Below are 17949 nucleotides of genomic sequence, written 5' to 3'. Positions count from 1 at the left end.
TTTCCCTGAACAAGAACTACAATATAAATTTGACATGTATTATATACTTTTAGGAACACAGGTTGTGCATTTCTCATTTCTATGTGCAGTCAATTCACTGTTGCTGTGGTCTGGGTCTGTATTTTAGACTTCAAAGAAGTATTTAGTAACAATTTAATGCTCTTTATTGCCGAGGTCTGACGATCAGTCTTGTGGCTTTGCTTGCCTGTTGCGCGAGGTCTGACTTGACTACGGCACTGCTGACGGGGCCCAGTTCCCTTTTTGTATTGTTTGATTTGCTGGAACAATAAATATTGGTGTCTGTAAAAGGGGAGATTTACACTTGTAGATCTTAACCTCTTTTAGTGCAGAAGTTACTTGACTATCCCTTTCTTGGCATTGGGAGTGCCAATACAGCTCTGGGTAACTGACAAGCTGTTTTACATCAAAGCTCACTTGAAATGGTTTGGGTGCTTAACTTCACAGCTGTATTCACACCTAATAACACTGCAGTAGCCATGTAATATTGCTTTTATGGTGTTCAATTGCCCCTGGCAATACAATGGAAAGACTGTACAAGAGGTTTGCTTTCCTGCCTTCCTGTTTTACAGTCTGACCTTTGCTGCTGTTGTATCTGTCTTGTGTGTAGGGGTGCGGGAAGCTAGCCTGTGCAATGGGTTTACACTAGTCTTAAATTTCTAGGAACCTGGGTGTAAATCTGTCTTCACCCTCCAGTCACAATTCCACATGACAAAACTTTCTGATTTGTTATCTGTGGGCATAGTTAGAAACTGCTTCACACAGGCTATGGGTTGTTTGCGGCATGTCAATTTGAAACTCTGTCTTCCTGAAGAGGAGTGTCAAAGGCCCTTCAGTGCGAAGCTGGGAATCTTAGTCATTGCTTATTTAGTGTTGCCAGTCCAACACCTTGTTAAAAGCATAAGCAGCCTTTGAACATGGTGTTTGTCTGTAGGCAATGTAAAACAACTGGACTGAGCTTCAAGCAGAGGAAATGGAAGGCAGACAGTTAAATAATGCAGGAAATCAACTCCATGAAATCTGGTTATTAGATTGCATGTGTATACTGCACATGTCTGTGTGCAGTAAAGACTTGCCCTGTAACCTGTTTTTGTAGAGATTTACATTTTACTTTATTTTTTTGTATGCATTTTATTAATGTACATAACCTAGGGAATACCTTCTGTAAAATATTTGCTGCTTTCCAATATTCCAGCACAAGTACTGTCTGCTACAGCTGCTAAACTGATCCAGCACCTAGTGAGTGACGAGTGGCATTCCTCATGCCTGGACTGCATGAAGCCTCAGTGTGACTGGCTGAGGGAGACTGATAGGGAGCTCAATAATAGGCTGGTCCTGACTCTGTGGGCCTGGGCCTCCTATTTGGCTAGAAGTCTTTCAGCTTGCTTCCTGTGGGTTCCGCACTCCAGCCTGGTGTATCTTCCTTGTGAAGATTTATTTTCTGGAGGGTAGGCTGCATTGCTAACCTTGGCTACACTCGACGGGAGGAAGAGGTTTGACAAACTTCTCAAGCACTTAACACCTCTGCTGCTGTGTCTGTTTAACAAGGTGAAAGCAGTCCTCCCCATCTGAGATTCTCTCAACAGTACAAATTGATTTTTAGAAAGGAAGGTGGCCAATCCACAGTTTACACCATGAAGCAGATGCGGGAGGCTGGTGCTTTTGAAATCCACGACCAAGGTGTCGGGGAAGTGGCTGCTAAAGTTTCTGCCAGTGGCCTGACTGGACCTGGAAGGACAAACCCTCTCCCTGAGCTTGAACAGAGGTAGGCAAACTTCAACAGAAGTCATTTTAAGGATTATCAATCAAATGTACTGGATGGCAGGTTTTATTTCCTAACTACAGTACACTGCTGCTAATGTGTGTGTATACAACTATTACCATTATGGTTTCAGTAGTACTGTAAAATATCCATAACAAAAATGCATTCCATTAATGCTACTGTGCTGTGTTGCAGTAATACTAAAATTAAGTCTATTGTTAGTCTAATTTTTATAAAAAGCTAGTTCCTGAATCTTTAACTGCGAATATTCCTATGTATTTCAATGGCACGGCAAGTTTCATCAGATTTGTTGCTGCTGGTCACTATTCTGGAGTTCCAGAATAACATTTGCCCAGCAGGCTTCACACACAGAAGGAATCACAGTTGTAAAGAGAGAGGATTAAATATTGGAACATGACTGATCGTCACACCTCAGCAATGAAAAGAGCATTAACTTATTCTATTAAACTGCTTGTTTTTAATGCTAAAAATGCAGGCCAAGACCACAGCAGAGGAAATAAATTTAGGAATATGGTACAAAATATTGAATGTTTTTATTAGTGTAACAAGAATGGGTCAAAAAGTCTGGCAGATTTCACTGTGGAGATCAATGCTGTTCTGTGGGGTTTTTGCTGGCAATACTCGAACGCTGACGGCTTCAGCAGGCTGTAAACAATATTGTGGGGTTTAGGTTTTATTTGGGCAGCATTGACATGTTTCTAGGAGGATGTCAGCATACAAATTTAATTTTTTTGTAATCTCTTCCACTTTTTTTTAAATGAAGCTGTGCAACTTACTATTGCACTGAATCTGAAAATGAAAGTTATTTAAATGTGGTCTCTAGCAATAGATATTTAGTGTTCTGCTGTAATCCAAATATTTCAACTTGCAGATTTTTCAAATCTGCAAATGTAAGACAGATTTTAAAATCTGATTTCTTCAATAAGTGTAATTCAGAAATCTGGAAAGTATTTAATGTGTGAAACATATCGCCAAGTACTTAATATACATTATGATGGTGGCAATGAAGTGCTCCGTTGAATATGGTTTGATATTTTATTAATCGTTCTTGTAGTATTTAATTGCCGCCACTTGCATTTAATGGATATTCTGTGTTAACTATTTCCAAACTGCTGGTTGTGGTTTGAGGAAACCATTATTTACTTTCATACAATATTACCTCCATTTTCAAATATTTGCATTTCTTAATATTTCTTTTAATGGTAGCTTTTTAAATTGCATGTGTCGCATACAATCGGTGTATGGATATTTGTATTGGTAAATTTTGTATTTTCAGAACAGTGTAGTCCCCCTTTTTTAACAAAAAAAAAAACTTCGGGTGACTGGTGTGATAAAAGAAGCATGCTGTGAAATTGCACAACTTTTATATGTAAGCTTTAAATGCATGTACAAGTTAGAAAACTTGTTGTTAATTGGATTGTTAGACTTGGATGTCTTTACTCCCCACAGATTAACAGACTAAGGGGTCTGAATTTGATTTTATAGTATCAAAATAAAACATGTGAAATTGTGGCAGATTGAGTGTTTTTTTTTTTTTATATACAATACCTATTCTTGCAATAGTTTAGATTTTTTTTCCTGCAGTGAGTTTTCTCTTCTCTGGATTTCTTTTTTAAAGTAATTACATTTCCTGTACAAGGGTAATTACTAAAATAGATTCGTAAATAGGATAAAGGTGCTGTTAGAATTGTAACCTGGCAGAAACCAGGAATATTTATTGCAATAAATAAATAAGATTAAGCCAGGACCCAGATATTTGAGTAACTCCCTAGAATTACTTCAGTACAACAGTAATATTGATGGCTTGTTAAAACCTACTGTGTGTGAATTTAGTAGTAATCTAACTATATATAATGTGTTTACACACCCTTTTAGTAGCCCAATAGTTCTCCAGCATGAAGTTCAATTGCTGGTAGTTGTGTTTAAGTTGGGCCCTGCCCATGGTTCTGTTTCATCATGAATTTGCAGACTTGTGTTGTAGCTTTATTTGTATTTTGTTTATTGCATCAGAATAATTACACCCCCCCCCCCCCCCCCCCCCCCCCCCAAAAAGGATGGAAAAGTTCTAATTTTGCGGGTAATGCAACTACATTTCGTGCTAGTTATGATTATGCAGTGGTCTGTATTCATCTAGTAATTCTTGCATTTTCTACTTTTTATTTTTATATATGACTGACCCCACCCAATCACCCTATCCGCTTCACCGATGTGACAAGTTGCCTTTTGACCCGCTCCTTTGAAAGCACAAAAGTACCATTTAGGGCAATGCAAACACATCTTAAATCTGATAGTCCTGCACACACCTGACACTTACTGGCCTACTACTCCGAACTTCACTAGGCTTGTATTGCTCACTAAAATGCAGCTGTGTTTTTAATCTACATTGGTGTTTATACAGCAGGAACTGGACCGTGAGTTAATGCACCCTGTATAAACGTGTGGTTAGAGTGTGTAATATAAAGACTGCAAGGTTACCTCGGTGGGTTGTATGGTCCTTGTTTGGCACTCTAAGGAAACCTGTTTACCAGCTGCGCACAGGATCCAGAGTTCTGAAAATACTTGCACTGCATGTTTCTGGAGACGTGTCTGGTTCGTCTCTGTGGGTTAGCTTTTTTTTTTTTGTTTGTTTTGTTTTAATTTGTAATTTTATAGGTAGTGGTGTTTTGTGTCTTTTTTTTTTTTTTTTTTTTTTTTTTTTTTTTTTTAAAAGGTAAACCCAAACATGGTTATCAGATTGATTACAAACCAAGTAGTAAATTTTGGATACTGCCTTTTATTCATATTTAATAAAGCAGAAACCTGGCAGAGCCAAGGGAATTGGTAATTCATAAATTATAGTTTAAACTATTTTTATTTCTGGAAGGATGCAAATATATGCTGTGTTGATTTGTTGGCTTAAAAGGCTTTGGATTTTTACTTCTACAAATCTGTTAATCAACACTTTGGCCAACGGTTTCTATGATTGAAACGGCTTGCAATAAGTCACGATAATGGATATCTGTACTGTTCAGTATACACACCTTTCTAAAACCCATTCATCAGCCAGATCCAATGTGTTGATGGAGCTGACGAATGAGGCCATTAACTTATTTGTCCCCGCTACTGTGTGAAGTTGGTAACTTTTTCCTATTTCTTTGATGCTGGTGAGTTCCACTGATCTCTGCTGAATTCTTCTTTAACTCTCTCGTATGCTGAATGTTGGTGTGGTATAGTCTTTGAGGCCATAACTGTTTAAACCAAATGACATCCAGTAATAAGAGAAATAACAAAGGAAGCAGATCCTGAATCTGCGGAGCTGTGGCACGGCTGGATTTCTGCCCGCGCGGGCTGCGTATAAGACTACAGGCTTGTCGCATGTTTTCTGGTTTCAGTCCTTTCGAAGATGCTCTCTTGGCATTTGTTAATCAAATGCCTGTAATTGTAAATGGTGTACAGGCAGTAGTTTAATTTGTAAACCTTGTAACTGATGCACACTGTTGAATCCTTCAAGCAATGCCTAATTTCCTTTTTCTAATAAATTCCTTCAAAGGAATTTAATTTTGAAGGTGTGTGTTTTTTGTATTTTTCATCTGCAGTGGTGTTTACTCAAAGTTCCTGTAGTTGGCATGTACTGGAGAACAGCTTTTGTAGAAATGCAGCCCTTCGTTCTAAATAGGCAGCAGAGCTGGCAGGAAAAGGACACCTCTCCTGAGTCTAAAATTAAAACCTGAAGTCACTGATCTGGAAGGTTTTTTTTTTTTTTTGCAACACTTAAAGAAATGCAAAAGTGGAAGCAGTCAAATCCTCGTTTCCAAGTGAAACCAGTATAATGACTCAAATCAAACATATGCTCTGGTACATAGCCTATGCAAGAGACTGAGATTTCAGTTGATTTTCAGCTGGAGCACAGGTTATTTATATTAATAATTAAATATATATTATATATAGTGTGTGAATTATTTTTCTGGCATTCTGTAGCTGCTCAAGCTAGGAGAGGCTAACGATTAGGTAATGGCAGCCTTTCTCACAGCCAGGTTCCACTTCTGCTGTTTCTAGAGTCAAAAACAACCAACATCTGCTTCCCTCTTTAGAAAGTTCAATGGATTGTAAGCTTGAACAACTGATCAAGAACAACCATTAGTTCAAGGGGGCTGTATTGGAAGTTGGCTTGGGTCACAAGTAAAGAAATTAATTTGTGGTCTCTACTAGGCTCTTAATGGACAACTGAAAATTCCTGTTAGTTGATTTCATTTCTGTGTTAAGTATGCAATATCTTGACCATTTGAATTCTTTTATATGATGAGCCTTTGATAACAAAGCAAGAAGAGAGCAGCTTTCTATTTTGAGCTTGTTAATCATTCAGGGGACCTTGCTTATCTGAACCACCAGGCTGGGTTTCAAGACCTGTCTAGTGTCTAGCTAGATTACAGGAGCCAAATACTAGCTGTTTCTGACAACATGACATGAAACATGTTTCAGGAGAACCTGTATACACCTTTCAAAATGAATGTGTGTGAAGAGGCTTTTGGGTTCCCAAATAGATTACATTCTGCCTTTTAATTAGTAGCTCTGGAAGTGTAGAGGAAGAAAGATAGAAGCGTTTGAGGAGCCTGCTGAGAGAGCTAATGTGGTGTGTTGGAATTCATGGATAACTGCTGAACACCAGTACCTGTTGAAATTGATGGGAGAGATTGTTCTGAGGTAGCTATTTGGTGAGTTGTCACACAGTTGTCTGTCTGTTTTAAACAAAGGGTCGCTTTTTATTTAACAAACATACACATAATGTGCTGGAACTAACAAATCCTTAACTCTGGCTGGTTTTTCAAGCTTGCATTATCATTGTCAATGTGTGGTTTGAGGCACGGGAATTTTTCACTTTAGTGACATTTAATTGGGGTGGATGTGACCTTGTGAAAGGCTAAGCCTGGTCACCCTCCTCTCCTCTACTACTGTTGTACAGTGATGGTAGAGGGAGTACCGTGTTTTCCTGTCTGAAACACGAATTTGCTAGTCCTGCTACACATTATTAACCTTCCACCCAAGCGCCATTTGATCCCAACTGCTCCCCGGAATGGATCTCTCTTGCTTATCTAGTTACACTCTTGGGATTAGTGTGGTGCATTTTACTGAAGTTTACTGATGTTCAAGTGCTTTGTGGCTAACCTGTCATGTTTCCATCACTAAAGATGGGTTCAGCATGCATACTCCCACCTGACAGCATTGGGGAGGAGTGTGTAGTGAGCAGGGCGGCAAAGACTTCTGTTAACATCTATTTACTGCTTCGACGCCCAAGACTGATATTTTCAATGTCTTAATGCAAACTATCACAAGGAGGTGCGTGACACTTTCCTTCAGGCAACCATTGAAGAGCCACGTCTGCCAAAACTCTCCCTGTCGCCAAACCAATTTGCCTGTCGTTCACTGTTGTGGGCAATATTAATGGAAATAAGGAGTGGCTGATTTTATTTATTTGTAGGCGAGGTCTTGTGCAATTACTTGGAAATGTGGAGACTTTAAATTATTTAACTTTTTTAAAATTTAAAGTGAAAATGGATTTTTATGTTTGAAGAGGCATACTAGCTGTTAATGTCTTTAACAGCTGCTATGAAACATTCAGTTTCAGATGGCAGCTGAGAAGCAAGTCTGTTTTATTGAACTAATCCTTTTTGCTAGGATTACGCAACACTCGACTCCAGTCATGCTGATTTTAGTTAACTATGTGTATGTATTTTAGCCTTTTTCAAATTGTTCCTAAGTAAGGCCATTTCCAGTGTTGCTATATCCATACCATTGCTATACAGTTATGTAGTCCTTCACTTAAAAGCGCAGCGTTTTCCCTTCAACTGATTCACACCTGTAATTTGAGCTGAGGTGTCGACATATTTCAACACTGTTTTAAAATAACAGTACTCTATGTAGTTAATATACCACCCTTGCAACGTGTTGCAAGAGAAAAGCAATGGTGTTGCGTTCTTTCTAGAATTCCCTAGCCCGGTGCTGGATGTCCTGTATACAGGGCTTTCTTTCTGTGGTCGTCTCCTTGTCCTGTCTAACAGATGCATTCTCTCTCATTTACCATGCATGTCGTCCGGGCATGACAAGGATCTATCAACAGGTCGTGGGTCAGTCGTGCTCTGTTGATGATCCATTTATAATTGTGTATGAAGTTAATCTGCTGATGTTAAACTGTACATGGTCTCAGTCTCCCATCTCAACTACCTGACCCTCTTCAGCCAATAACTGCCTTTGGCTGCAGTCTCCAGATTTTGACAGTTGAGAGTGGGCTCCAGTCATCCAAACCACAGGGATTGGATACTTATGAGAAGTCAATCCTGTTGCCTCCTGTCAATATTGTTTGCCTATGAACTATTTGTTTATCTATGTAAATCTGCACTTTGATTTAGACCTAGTCAAAATGCATCAGGCGGGAAACCCAATGCTTTTGCTTGTGCCTGCAGTATAAATGGACAAGCATTATTGACAGGATTTGTTTACTTTGAATCCCTTTTTGGCAACTTCTGGTCCAATAACAGCAGGAACTAATTCAATAACACCAGCAAGAAAATTCAGTGTAATGAGAAGGAATGTTTACGGCCAAAATATGTCTTTCAAGCCCCTGAGCACAGCTGTCAGAGTATCTACTGAAATGGCACCTTTCATCCTCTCCTAAAGTGGACCTGGACAAGGCCAAACTTTTCAGTAATTTTGTACTGCCAGTGCAAAATCAAACAATACCAACTTTTTCCCCCCTCATTTGTTAATATTCCTGTGGGGTTTTGTTAGATTTAGGGCTATTCCACTGATGTCCCATAAGGATGGGGAAGCAAAAAGGCTGCTACTTACACTGAACACTAAACAATGATGACAAACAACATTAAGAAATGTTAGGGGGCAAGGGAGGAAAAAATATAAACTCTTGACAGCTGCTCCGAATGCCCTGTAACATCTTGCTGTCGTTCCTCATCATTTGAAAAGCTCTGGGGCTGGATCTCCTCGGTGGGGCCTGGACCTAGGCCTTGCCCAGCAGATTGTGTGCTTCATTCTTCAGCTGGGGCAACCACTCCCTCCCAGTGGAATCTTGCAGCCTGTGCTGACTCCAAGGCTGGGTTTAACCTAAGGGCAAATCAGATATGTTGATTGTGTTGCAAAATGATATTAATCACCAGGACAGGCACAGAAGGACATGAGCTTTTCATTTGGGACAAAGATAAAGGTTGTGTTATATGAAGTGTCTGTAAACTTTTAATTCCAACACTATTTCACATTCTCACAAGCCAAAACTCAAGAGAGAAAACATGTAAGTCAGTACCAGTGAACTTATTTTAACTATGCCACACTGCAGTTGTTTGTTTTTTTTATATAATCTTGCCTGCTTTCCAATGAATAGTTTCTTGGCAGATCCAATACTTCCAAATGCAATGGAGATGCTTAATCCCAGTTTTTATTAAGTACGTACACCAGATCAGAGCTCTGCTAGGCTATCCTACCCTAATTTTCCCAGTTCCTCCCAGATAATATACACAGCAGTACTGCTATTCATACATTTTAAAGCACCTTGTCCATGTGTCTTGTAAGTGCCTTTTTAAGGTGTACAGTTTGTATTTATTTCTTAGATGCCCTAGCCAGGGTGACTTACAATTGTTACAAAATATCACATTTCAGATAAGAGCAGTTAAAGTTGTCGTAAAAATATTTGCTTATATAAAGTCCATTAAAAGCATGGAGTAAGTATGATAGATGGATAAGAACGATTTCAAGTGAGCAATTACAAAAAAAAGTGACAGGAGAATACAGCAAGGAATGGAGCAGTTTAGTGCATGTTAAAGCTGGTGCAAGTACTGGTACAATAATTGTGCCTCACATAGTCGTTGTGAGGTTTACAGATGCTGTCTGAACAGGTGTGTCTTGAGGAGACGCTGGAAGGTGGTCAGGGACGGAGCAGTCCTGACATCCATGGATAAGTCGTTCCACCACTGAGGGCAAGGGTGAAGGAGCGGGGGGTGGGTACAGCTAATCTACCGATGGTGGAGGACGAGAGGGGGTGTAGCGAGAAATGACAGTCTGGAGATAAGAGGGATCAGAAAGGTCAAGACAGCGATAGGCGAGTACAAGTGTTTTGAATTGGAAGTGAGCAGTGATAGGGAGATAATATTACATCTAGTAGGTGCGATTTGTATTGCAATAGGCACAATTGCAGGTATTGCTTGACTTTGAGGTGTTTTTGATACACCTCAATAACAATTTGACCCATTTTACTTTAGAACAGTGTAGAAAACCTATAAAGGGTGCCCCGGGGCCTGGTCCTCACAGAACCCCAGGTGATCCGAAGGAATGCTGTTTTGGGACCTGGTCCTCACGGAGCTCCAGGTGTTCTGAAGGAATGCTGCTTCTCTGTCTCGAGTCCTCATGGGGTGCTTGGAGGACACTCGCTCACTCCTCACTACCTGCTCATAATTGGGGTTAATCTGTTTTGCTGTCGATGTCCATATTTTAGCACTCTATGCTTCCTGTATGGCTGTTGCTCTGCAGAAGGATTTAGCTCTGCTACTTTCCAAATGGAACCCAAGAGCGCAGCTGCTTTGGCATGCTTATTGTCAAGCTCCTTGGCTCTTGAGTGACATGTTATCTGCTGCAATATTCTCTACGAACATTAATAACGAGAATATAAACAATCAACAAGCTTTTTATTAATAATAAACATTAATAAGACCCTGAGCAAATGGTCGAAACAGGCATCCTGGAATGAGCATCTGGATGTAGAGTGAGCTCAGGTTTCATAAGGAATACATGCCAAGACTGGAGCAGACAGATGAACAAATGGAGGATATTGGCCCATCTGACAGCAGTGGGGTTTAATTGAACAAGGCCTGGGCATGTGAGATATTTAACTCTATACAGTAAAGTTGATTGTAGAGACAGTTAGCCTCCGTCCCCGTCCCCCCCCTCCCTGTGCTCCAGTATACATGACTGATCTTGGCTCTTGCGCGCCTAGAAAATTTGGAACTGGCACAGATACCCTAAGCCGTGACCTACTCCTATATTCTATCCTATATAAGTTTTGAAATCGGATTTAGAATATACAGATTTTTCAAGGACCACAGCGTGGCAAAGAGCACGTCCATGGTCTACCAGGAAGAACTGCCTAAGCGTTACAACGCCTAGGGCTGGTTTCACAATCCCGGATTAGAACTAGCCTTAACAAACATGAGGGTGTCCAGAATTACTGTTTACCTGGGTCTGTGAAACCAGCTGGTAGAGTTCTATAAAAAAAAGCTGCATTAATAATCTGCCTAATCCCAAATTTAAGATAATACCAAAAAAAAAAAAAAAAAAAAAAAGATTGTTGGAGACCAATGGCAATATATTGTACATACATAGATGAAAAGACTGGGCAGTAAGCTACTCCTAAAAATAAAATAAATAAAACCCTTTGTGTAAAGACAGGAGGTTTGTTTTAATTATATCTCTGCAATGTGTAAATGTGTGCTAATGAATTATTTCTACACATGAACTAATAGAACTTAGCAGGTGGTCAGAAATGCCAAGTTCACTGGTAGCCCTGCAGGAGCCCATGTTGAGCGGCTGATTGACAGGCACAGGCGGGACTTGCTGACAGTTGAAAATGCTGTTTCCTGGTCATTTGGCCTGGTGCGAGGAAGGGGCAGGGTTCAATATATTTTTTTAAAATTATTTCAATACCCTGGAAGTATAGAAAATGGACAGTGTATATTTAGATACACTTATACACGTTCTTGGGCAGCAATATTTAGCTATGATAGTGTTTCATTGATTAAAACACAATGCTCAGCAGTCCCCACCACCTGATCTCAGTCCCTTTGTCCCTCTGCCACTTTAAAAACATATCAATGATATTAACAAAGTATGTGAGTAACAAACATATTTCCCACCAGGAATAGAATGCACACGTGAGAGAGCAGGTTGTCCTACATCCACAGCATGTGGAATATAAACTCAACACGCCCTTGACCTGTTGCTAACCAATTGCACAAGCTGTTTCTCATACAGAACACTGTAGATGGGGGGGACATTTTACAGCAGGCGAAATTACTTTTTGTAACAAATATGCAAGCATGTTTAATAAAAAATGGGCAAGTGCTTCTTAAGAAAGGTCATTCTTTACACCAGCCAGTCACGTAGGCAGAGAAGGACATATCTACAGTCTTGAATTCACTCCTAATCTTTTTTAGATGGGTAAAATACTTTTTAATAATTTTACAAAACTAAAACCACAAAACGTGTTATGTATTTCAAATTATTTGAAGGATTCTCAATGTGTTTTAAAATTGAGAGGAGGTCTGTCATGTCTTCTTCATCAGTGTTTGTAAAATAAGGCAGTTCCCAATCACACCATCTGCAGTGGTGCAGCAATATTGAATTAACCATCATTTTGTATGTTAAGTGATGGGCTTTTCTATGAAGCAATATCCTGCGTTTGTTTTCATTTGAATTCCCACCTGCTGACATCCCCACCCAGCTGCATGAACCGGAGTTATGCCGGTAATCATTTCTCCTCTGAACTCAAGCCAAGTCACACACACACACACACACAAGTGTAATCTGCCTTTGCATTTAATAGCCCTGTAACACATTTACTGTCAGCAAGCGCAATTCACTTTGTTGTATTTTACCACTTGTATCAACACTCAAGTTTGCATCATTAGATGTAAAATTCTTATTGTATTAAAGTATGACTAAAGCCTCTAGGATTCTAGCATGGATCACTGATAGGGAACCCAAGCAACAAAGATGCATACATAATGTAGTGATTCATTTTGAATACTATATAGTTGTGTAATGGGCACAAAATTAAATTGTTAGGATTTGGCTGACATTGTAATATACTTCACAAACCATATATATATATATATATATATATATATATATATATATATATATATATATATATATATATATATATATATATATATAATTTAGATATTTAATTCTCCTACATAAGGTTAACTGATTTTTTTTTTTTTTTTTTAATATACAAAGTCTCATATGTCCATTTCTTTGCTGCTATTGTCTTTGTGGATCCAGCAGTTGTTTCCCACCTTGTGTCAAGCGATGAGAAGTGGTTTCGTGGCTGCCTCGAGTTCCCTAAACCCTGACTGTCAGCTGCAGGTGCCCTCACTGCACACCCCTTCACATAGATGAATGATACCATGGGAAATGTGCTTGAAGCGCTGGCGGTTCTCCACGCTGGTCCTGTGCTCCTGTTATGTTCATGTTTTAAGTGTTTGACAGTTGTCTCAATACATTTCAATATACTGCACAGTAAACGGTTTCAATGTACAAAGCTATGACTGATAGAAATGTATGTGGATGGCAGTTCCCATATGTCATTTCCAATAGATTTAGATGTTTCCTCTCTTCACTGTAAAAACAGCAAGCAAGTTAAGCACATGTGCTTTTCTCACAGGCTGGACCCCACATCCACATACGCGTGATCCTATATGTGCAGATATACCCAATTAAAAGTTCCCTGCTCCTGAGACCTAGTACAGCACGCACGGGTATTTCTCATCAATCTGCCCTGATCCATAGTGCAAATGAATAGCCCCTGGGGTGTGCTTTTGGGGTTTTACAATCTTGAACTCCTGTTAGTATTTCCTCTGCTTTCTTTTTTTTTTTTTTTAAGCTGACTGGTCTAACTTCATTCTTTCCATTAAAAGTTGACCAGCAAAGATATTTGTAATAACAATTCAATTAATAATAAACTATGAGTCTTTTCACTGTAATTACACATGTAGTTGCCTTGTTGTAACTGTAACAGGCTTGTACTATTACCATTGTGGTCTGTAGGATGTGGTAGTGTGGGAAGCAGGAGGTTAGTAAGGCTTCAGACTAATGATTTTAACGTAATACTGTGATACCCAAACTAGCCTGTCGCCTCTAAGGGACTGAACGTTTGCTGCCTGTGACAGGTTGATGTTAATCCTAAGTACCTCTCTCACTGTCTTCCATTGAAAAATAAAATTACATTGAGGACTGCAAAGGCTGCCGACTGCTTAGTTCAAGTGAACAGAATTACAAGCTAAAAATCTGTGGTGGTGTCCTCAGTACCACACTGCTAATTTGTATGCTATTGTATGCATGGTGATAAGTGTTGATAAAACATGCTTTTCTGTTGTAGATACTGAACCACACCAACAGACACAAATGGCAGCAGGTAATCTCTACACTTTTGTTGGCATCTGTCTAGTAAGCTTGGTTTAAACTGGGGCTTGGTAGTCTGGGCCCAGAGTGAGCGCTCAGTCTAATTTTGAAAGGCACAAACTTGATAGAACGTGCCTGTTCTACTGAATGTTAAGAAGAGGAAAGAGCAGTCAGCGATAGCTCCAGTCCCATTGTTTTTTGATATTGTGATCTACTCTCTTCCAATTTGATCCTTTATATATAATTTTTCTTTCTTTTTTCTTTTTTTTTTTTTTTTTGCAAATATGATATGCTGCTTCCATTGGTAAATATGAAATGCTGTGGTCACAATTCTATAAAGTAAATTCTATAATATATGATATGCATGTTCCTGCTTATACGTATTGGAAAGACACTGATCGTTAAAAGAGACCAAGGTTGACAAGCCAGTCTAACCGAGTAAACCACGGATTCTCATACAGCAGCAGAATGGCCTGGTGAAACCCTGTGCTAGTTCATTCAAACTTACTGACGTGCCTCTAAATACAATCAGAAGAATCCTTTAGGAATTGTGATTTTAAGATTGACCACTAGATGGCCACACAGCGCATTAGCAACAGGAAGGTCTGTTTGGTATTATATTTATAATCAGGTCTACTGATCATAAACATTGTCTCCAAGATGACCTGCAACCTAATTTGGATATACATTAGTCAAGGGGGAGATCACTTTATGATATGCTCTGTTTAATGTTTCATCTGAAAAAGAGCACCTTTCAACAGCACTTTTAGCATCCTGCTGGAGGTGCATTGTTAAGTTCTGTGGGAGAAGTGCCCTCCACTCAGCAAGCAGCACAACTACAATATACATGGCTGTATGTGACATGACCATAAGAGCCATCATTTACAATATACATGGCTAGATATGACATGACCATAAGAGCCATCATTTACAATATGCATGGCTATAAATGACATGACCATAAGAGCCATCATTTACAATATACATGGCTGTAAATGACATGACCATAAGAGCCATCATTTACAATATACATGGCTAGATATGACATGACCATAAGAGCCATCATTTACAATATGCATGGCTATAAATGACATGACCATAAGAGCCATCATTTACAATATACATGGCTGTAAATGACATGACCATAAGAGCCATCATTTACAATATGCATGGCTGTAAATGGCATGACCATAAGAGCCATCATTTACAATATGCATTTACAACAGCCATCATTTTCTTGGAGAGGTACAGTCTGCAGCTTAAAACTTGCCTCAGATGTATTTCTGTGTGCCGTTACAAAAGCAGATATGTTTGCTGAACAACATGCTCTGTGCAGTATTGTAATATTCCATTGTGCTCCCAGGAATTCTTCTCCATCAACCGAAAGCATCCCTGGTCTGATTTCACCTGTCTTGGTCCCATCTCTGCACATGTCAGGGAATGTAGGGGCTGATTGTGCTCCAATTCAATGGCAAAAGGTTTATTGCCCAGCAGTCGTGTATCTAAATAGGGAGAGAATGTGGTCACAGGTTCTACTCTCTTGTGCTCTGAATGCCAGCAGCTGGGCAACTGTAAATCTGTCACATTGGCACCCAGTACAGAATGACACTAGCGAGCTTAGGTAAGGAACAGCTGGCTTATAAGAGGAGGCATGGGACCTGAGCAGGGCAATGCAAACACAATACAGCAGTGAAAGCCCTCACATTGAGTTCTAAATAACAGAAACACTAGCATCCAATTCACATCACATGCACTTTACATTATAGACTTAACCCTATAGTATAGCAGCAGTTCACCAATGATCTTCTGGAACGAGAAGATTATATTTGTGTTTATGTCTGGCTGTCTGTGTGTGTGTATATTAGTATTTAATATTGTACTGCACAGAAGCACTGTGACAGCTATAATGACTGCAACTCAATATTGCTGTTACAGCTCTTTTGGTCAAGTGATATATTTAAGGCCACATATTTATCTTGGAAGAATGTTGATGAACAATATCACAGGGCCCATTATATATGTGAGCACAAGAAGTGCTTATTTTCATTCACAGTTAATAACATAAAATAGGCGGTGTATTAATTTTCATTATTATCACCGGGTTCATTGCAAAGCAGATGCAAACATAAAACCACTGTAATAAATTATGAGTCAGTAATGTGAGTGTATTAAACTATTAATAAAGTCCTGTTATTACTAATTGTGTGTGTGTGTGTACAGTCAGCACTAATTTATATTACCGAGATACACATATATATATATATATAGACATAAACCAAATGAATGCACTTACCCATCACACGCGATTTCTTATTGGGTCACCAGTTTTCTGATACAAAGCCCATCTCTTTAATATTATAATATTGGCTACTTGTTTATCTATTTTTGTGGGGGGGGTTGGGGGGGGGGGGGGGGGGGGTCTGCATGCTAAATCAGTCTATCTTTATTGTGCAATTGCACAACGCTTCCTCCAATTTCACAAGACGAAAATGCATCAAAAACAAAGCGAACGAGACAAGCTACAGTAATGTAAAAATGAATGATGAAACAGTTTTAGATACGGTGATGGTTTTTTTCATTTGCAAGTGAACTGTGCAATTTCGAATAGCCTAATGACTGGATACTATTTTAATTCGGGAAACTGGTGTTTTGTTTTGTTTTTTTTAATGAAATAAAAAAATAAAATGAAATTATCAGATATGCGTCAGACTCGTTTAACAGTCGTTGGAGTCCAAATTTCATAGGGTCGGATATGTGAGTGCTGACTGTGTGTGTATATGTGGTATATTTTGAGTTGTGTTGATATAACAAATAAAATCGGGTTGGTGGAATAAAGGGCATTTGAAAAATAAGTAGGTAACATAACCCTTACCTAATTAGGATGGATGCTTCAGGATTGTAGCGCTATACGCCTGGCTTCACTGTACACTCGGTCAGTGTAGAATTGCAACTAAACCCATGTGACCTGTTTAGAGTCAGGGGACTCTTTTTTTAACTTGTGTAAGCTGTGGCTTGGTCTGATGACAGTGCAAGTAGTGCAATAATGTAGCACCCGGCTTCCTAAAGAAACGCCGTCTTCAGCTGAATGTGAGGGTAAGTCATTGTATTCATATTGCTGTAAACGCTGGTGTTTGATTCGTGCATTAGATGAAGTTTTCCCGGTGTTATTCAGGAACAAGGTGACACATGCAGGAGCCTAGAAAGAGACCTGGGACAATGCGTATAGTTTAAACCCACTGAATACAGTCGTTTCATTTATTACCATAACTTGTATCAGGTTGTAAACAAGGTTCGCTTGAAAATGCCATTCATGTTTTCACACTTGGCAAAAAACCCCCCCGCACAATACCACACAAAAAAAAAAAAAAGAGAAAAAAAAAAAAAGAAAAAAAGAAAAAAGAAAAAAAAAATAAAAAAATGGGACAATGCGTATAGTTTAAACCCACTGAATACAGTCGTTTCATTTATTACCATAACTTGTATCAGGTTGTAAACAAGGTTCGCTTGAAAATGCCATTCATGTTTTCACACTTGGCAAAAAAACAAACAAAAAAATAAAAAAAATAAGCATGAAACAAATCTGACATTTTCTGTTATGTTTGTATAATATAATTACAGTAGTTGAGCTCAAAAGCGCCGCACTGATTAACTACAATTTAATTTTTGAACAGTTTTACAGAAGAGGTTCATCCAGACTGATATTGTTTATACATTTCGTATAGTAAAAAATATTTTGTCGCGCTAAATTTATCCTTACATTGTAATGCGTTCAAGTTACAGGTAAAAATACTACGCAATGAAAATAAATTCTTACCTTGATATGAAAGAATATTTACAGTTTCATAACTCGCATAATAATAGAAGTCACCAAGTGTTTGGAATCAGGTGCAAGTCTGTGTTAGAAATATAAAGATAGTTAGGAAAGACGTTTCCATGTATACCTCTATTTAATAAAGAACACCAATATGAAATAAATGCATAAACAAATG

The 17949-nt window shown here is 38.9% G+C and overlaps 1 protein-coding gene across 1 annotated transcript in view; it reads left to right on the top strand.

Annotated features, from left to right (window-relative positions):
- The first annotated feature begins 1391 nt into the window (after positions 1 to 1391).
- LOC121325556 (RNA-binding protein 20-like) overlaps positions 1392 to 17949 on the top strand; it is a 40782-nt gene continuing 24224 nt past the window's right edge. The window contains exon 1 of the mRNA XM_041268222.1: positions 1392 to 1783. Coding sequence (XP_041124156.1) covers positions 1653 to 1783 — 131 coding nt within the window. The 5' untranslated portion in view covers positions 1392 to 1652. The remainder of the gene's footprint in view (positions 1784 to 17949) is intronic.

The sequence above is a fragment of the Polyodon spathula genome, chromosome 13 (assembly GCF_017654505.1).
Source record: "Polyodon spathula isolate WHYD16114869_AA chromosome 13, ASM1765450v1, whole genome shotgun sequence".
Classification (NCBI taxonomy): Eukaryota; Metazoa; Chordata; class Actinopteri; order Acipenseriformes; family Polyodontidae; genus Polyodon; species Polyodon spathula.
Note: the sequence above shows the minus strand (reverse complement) of the source record. Positions and strands in the feature narration are given on the sequence as shown.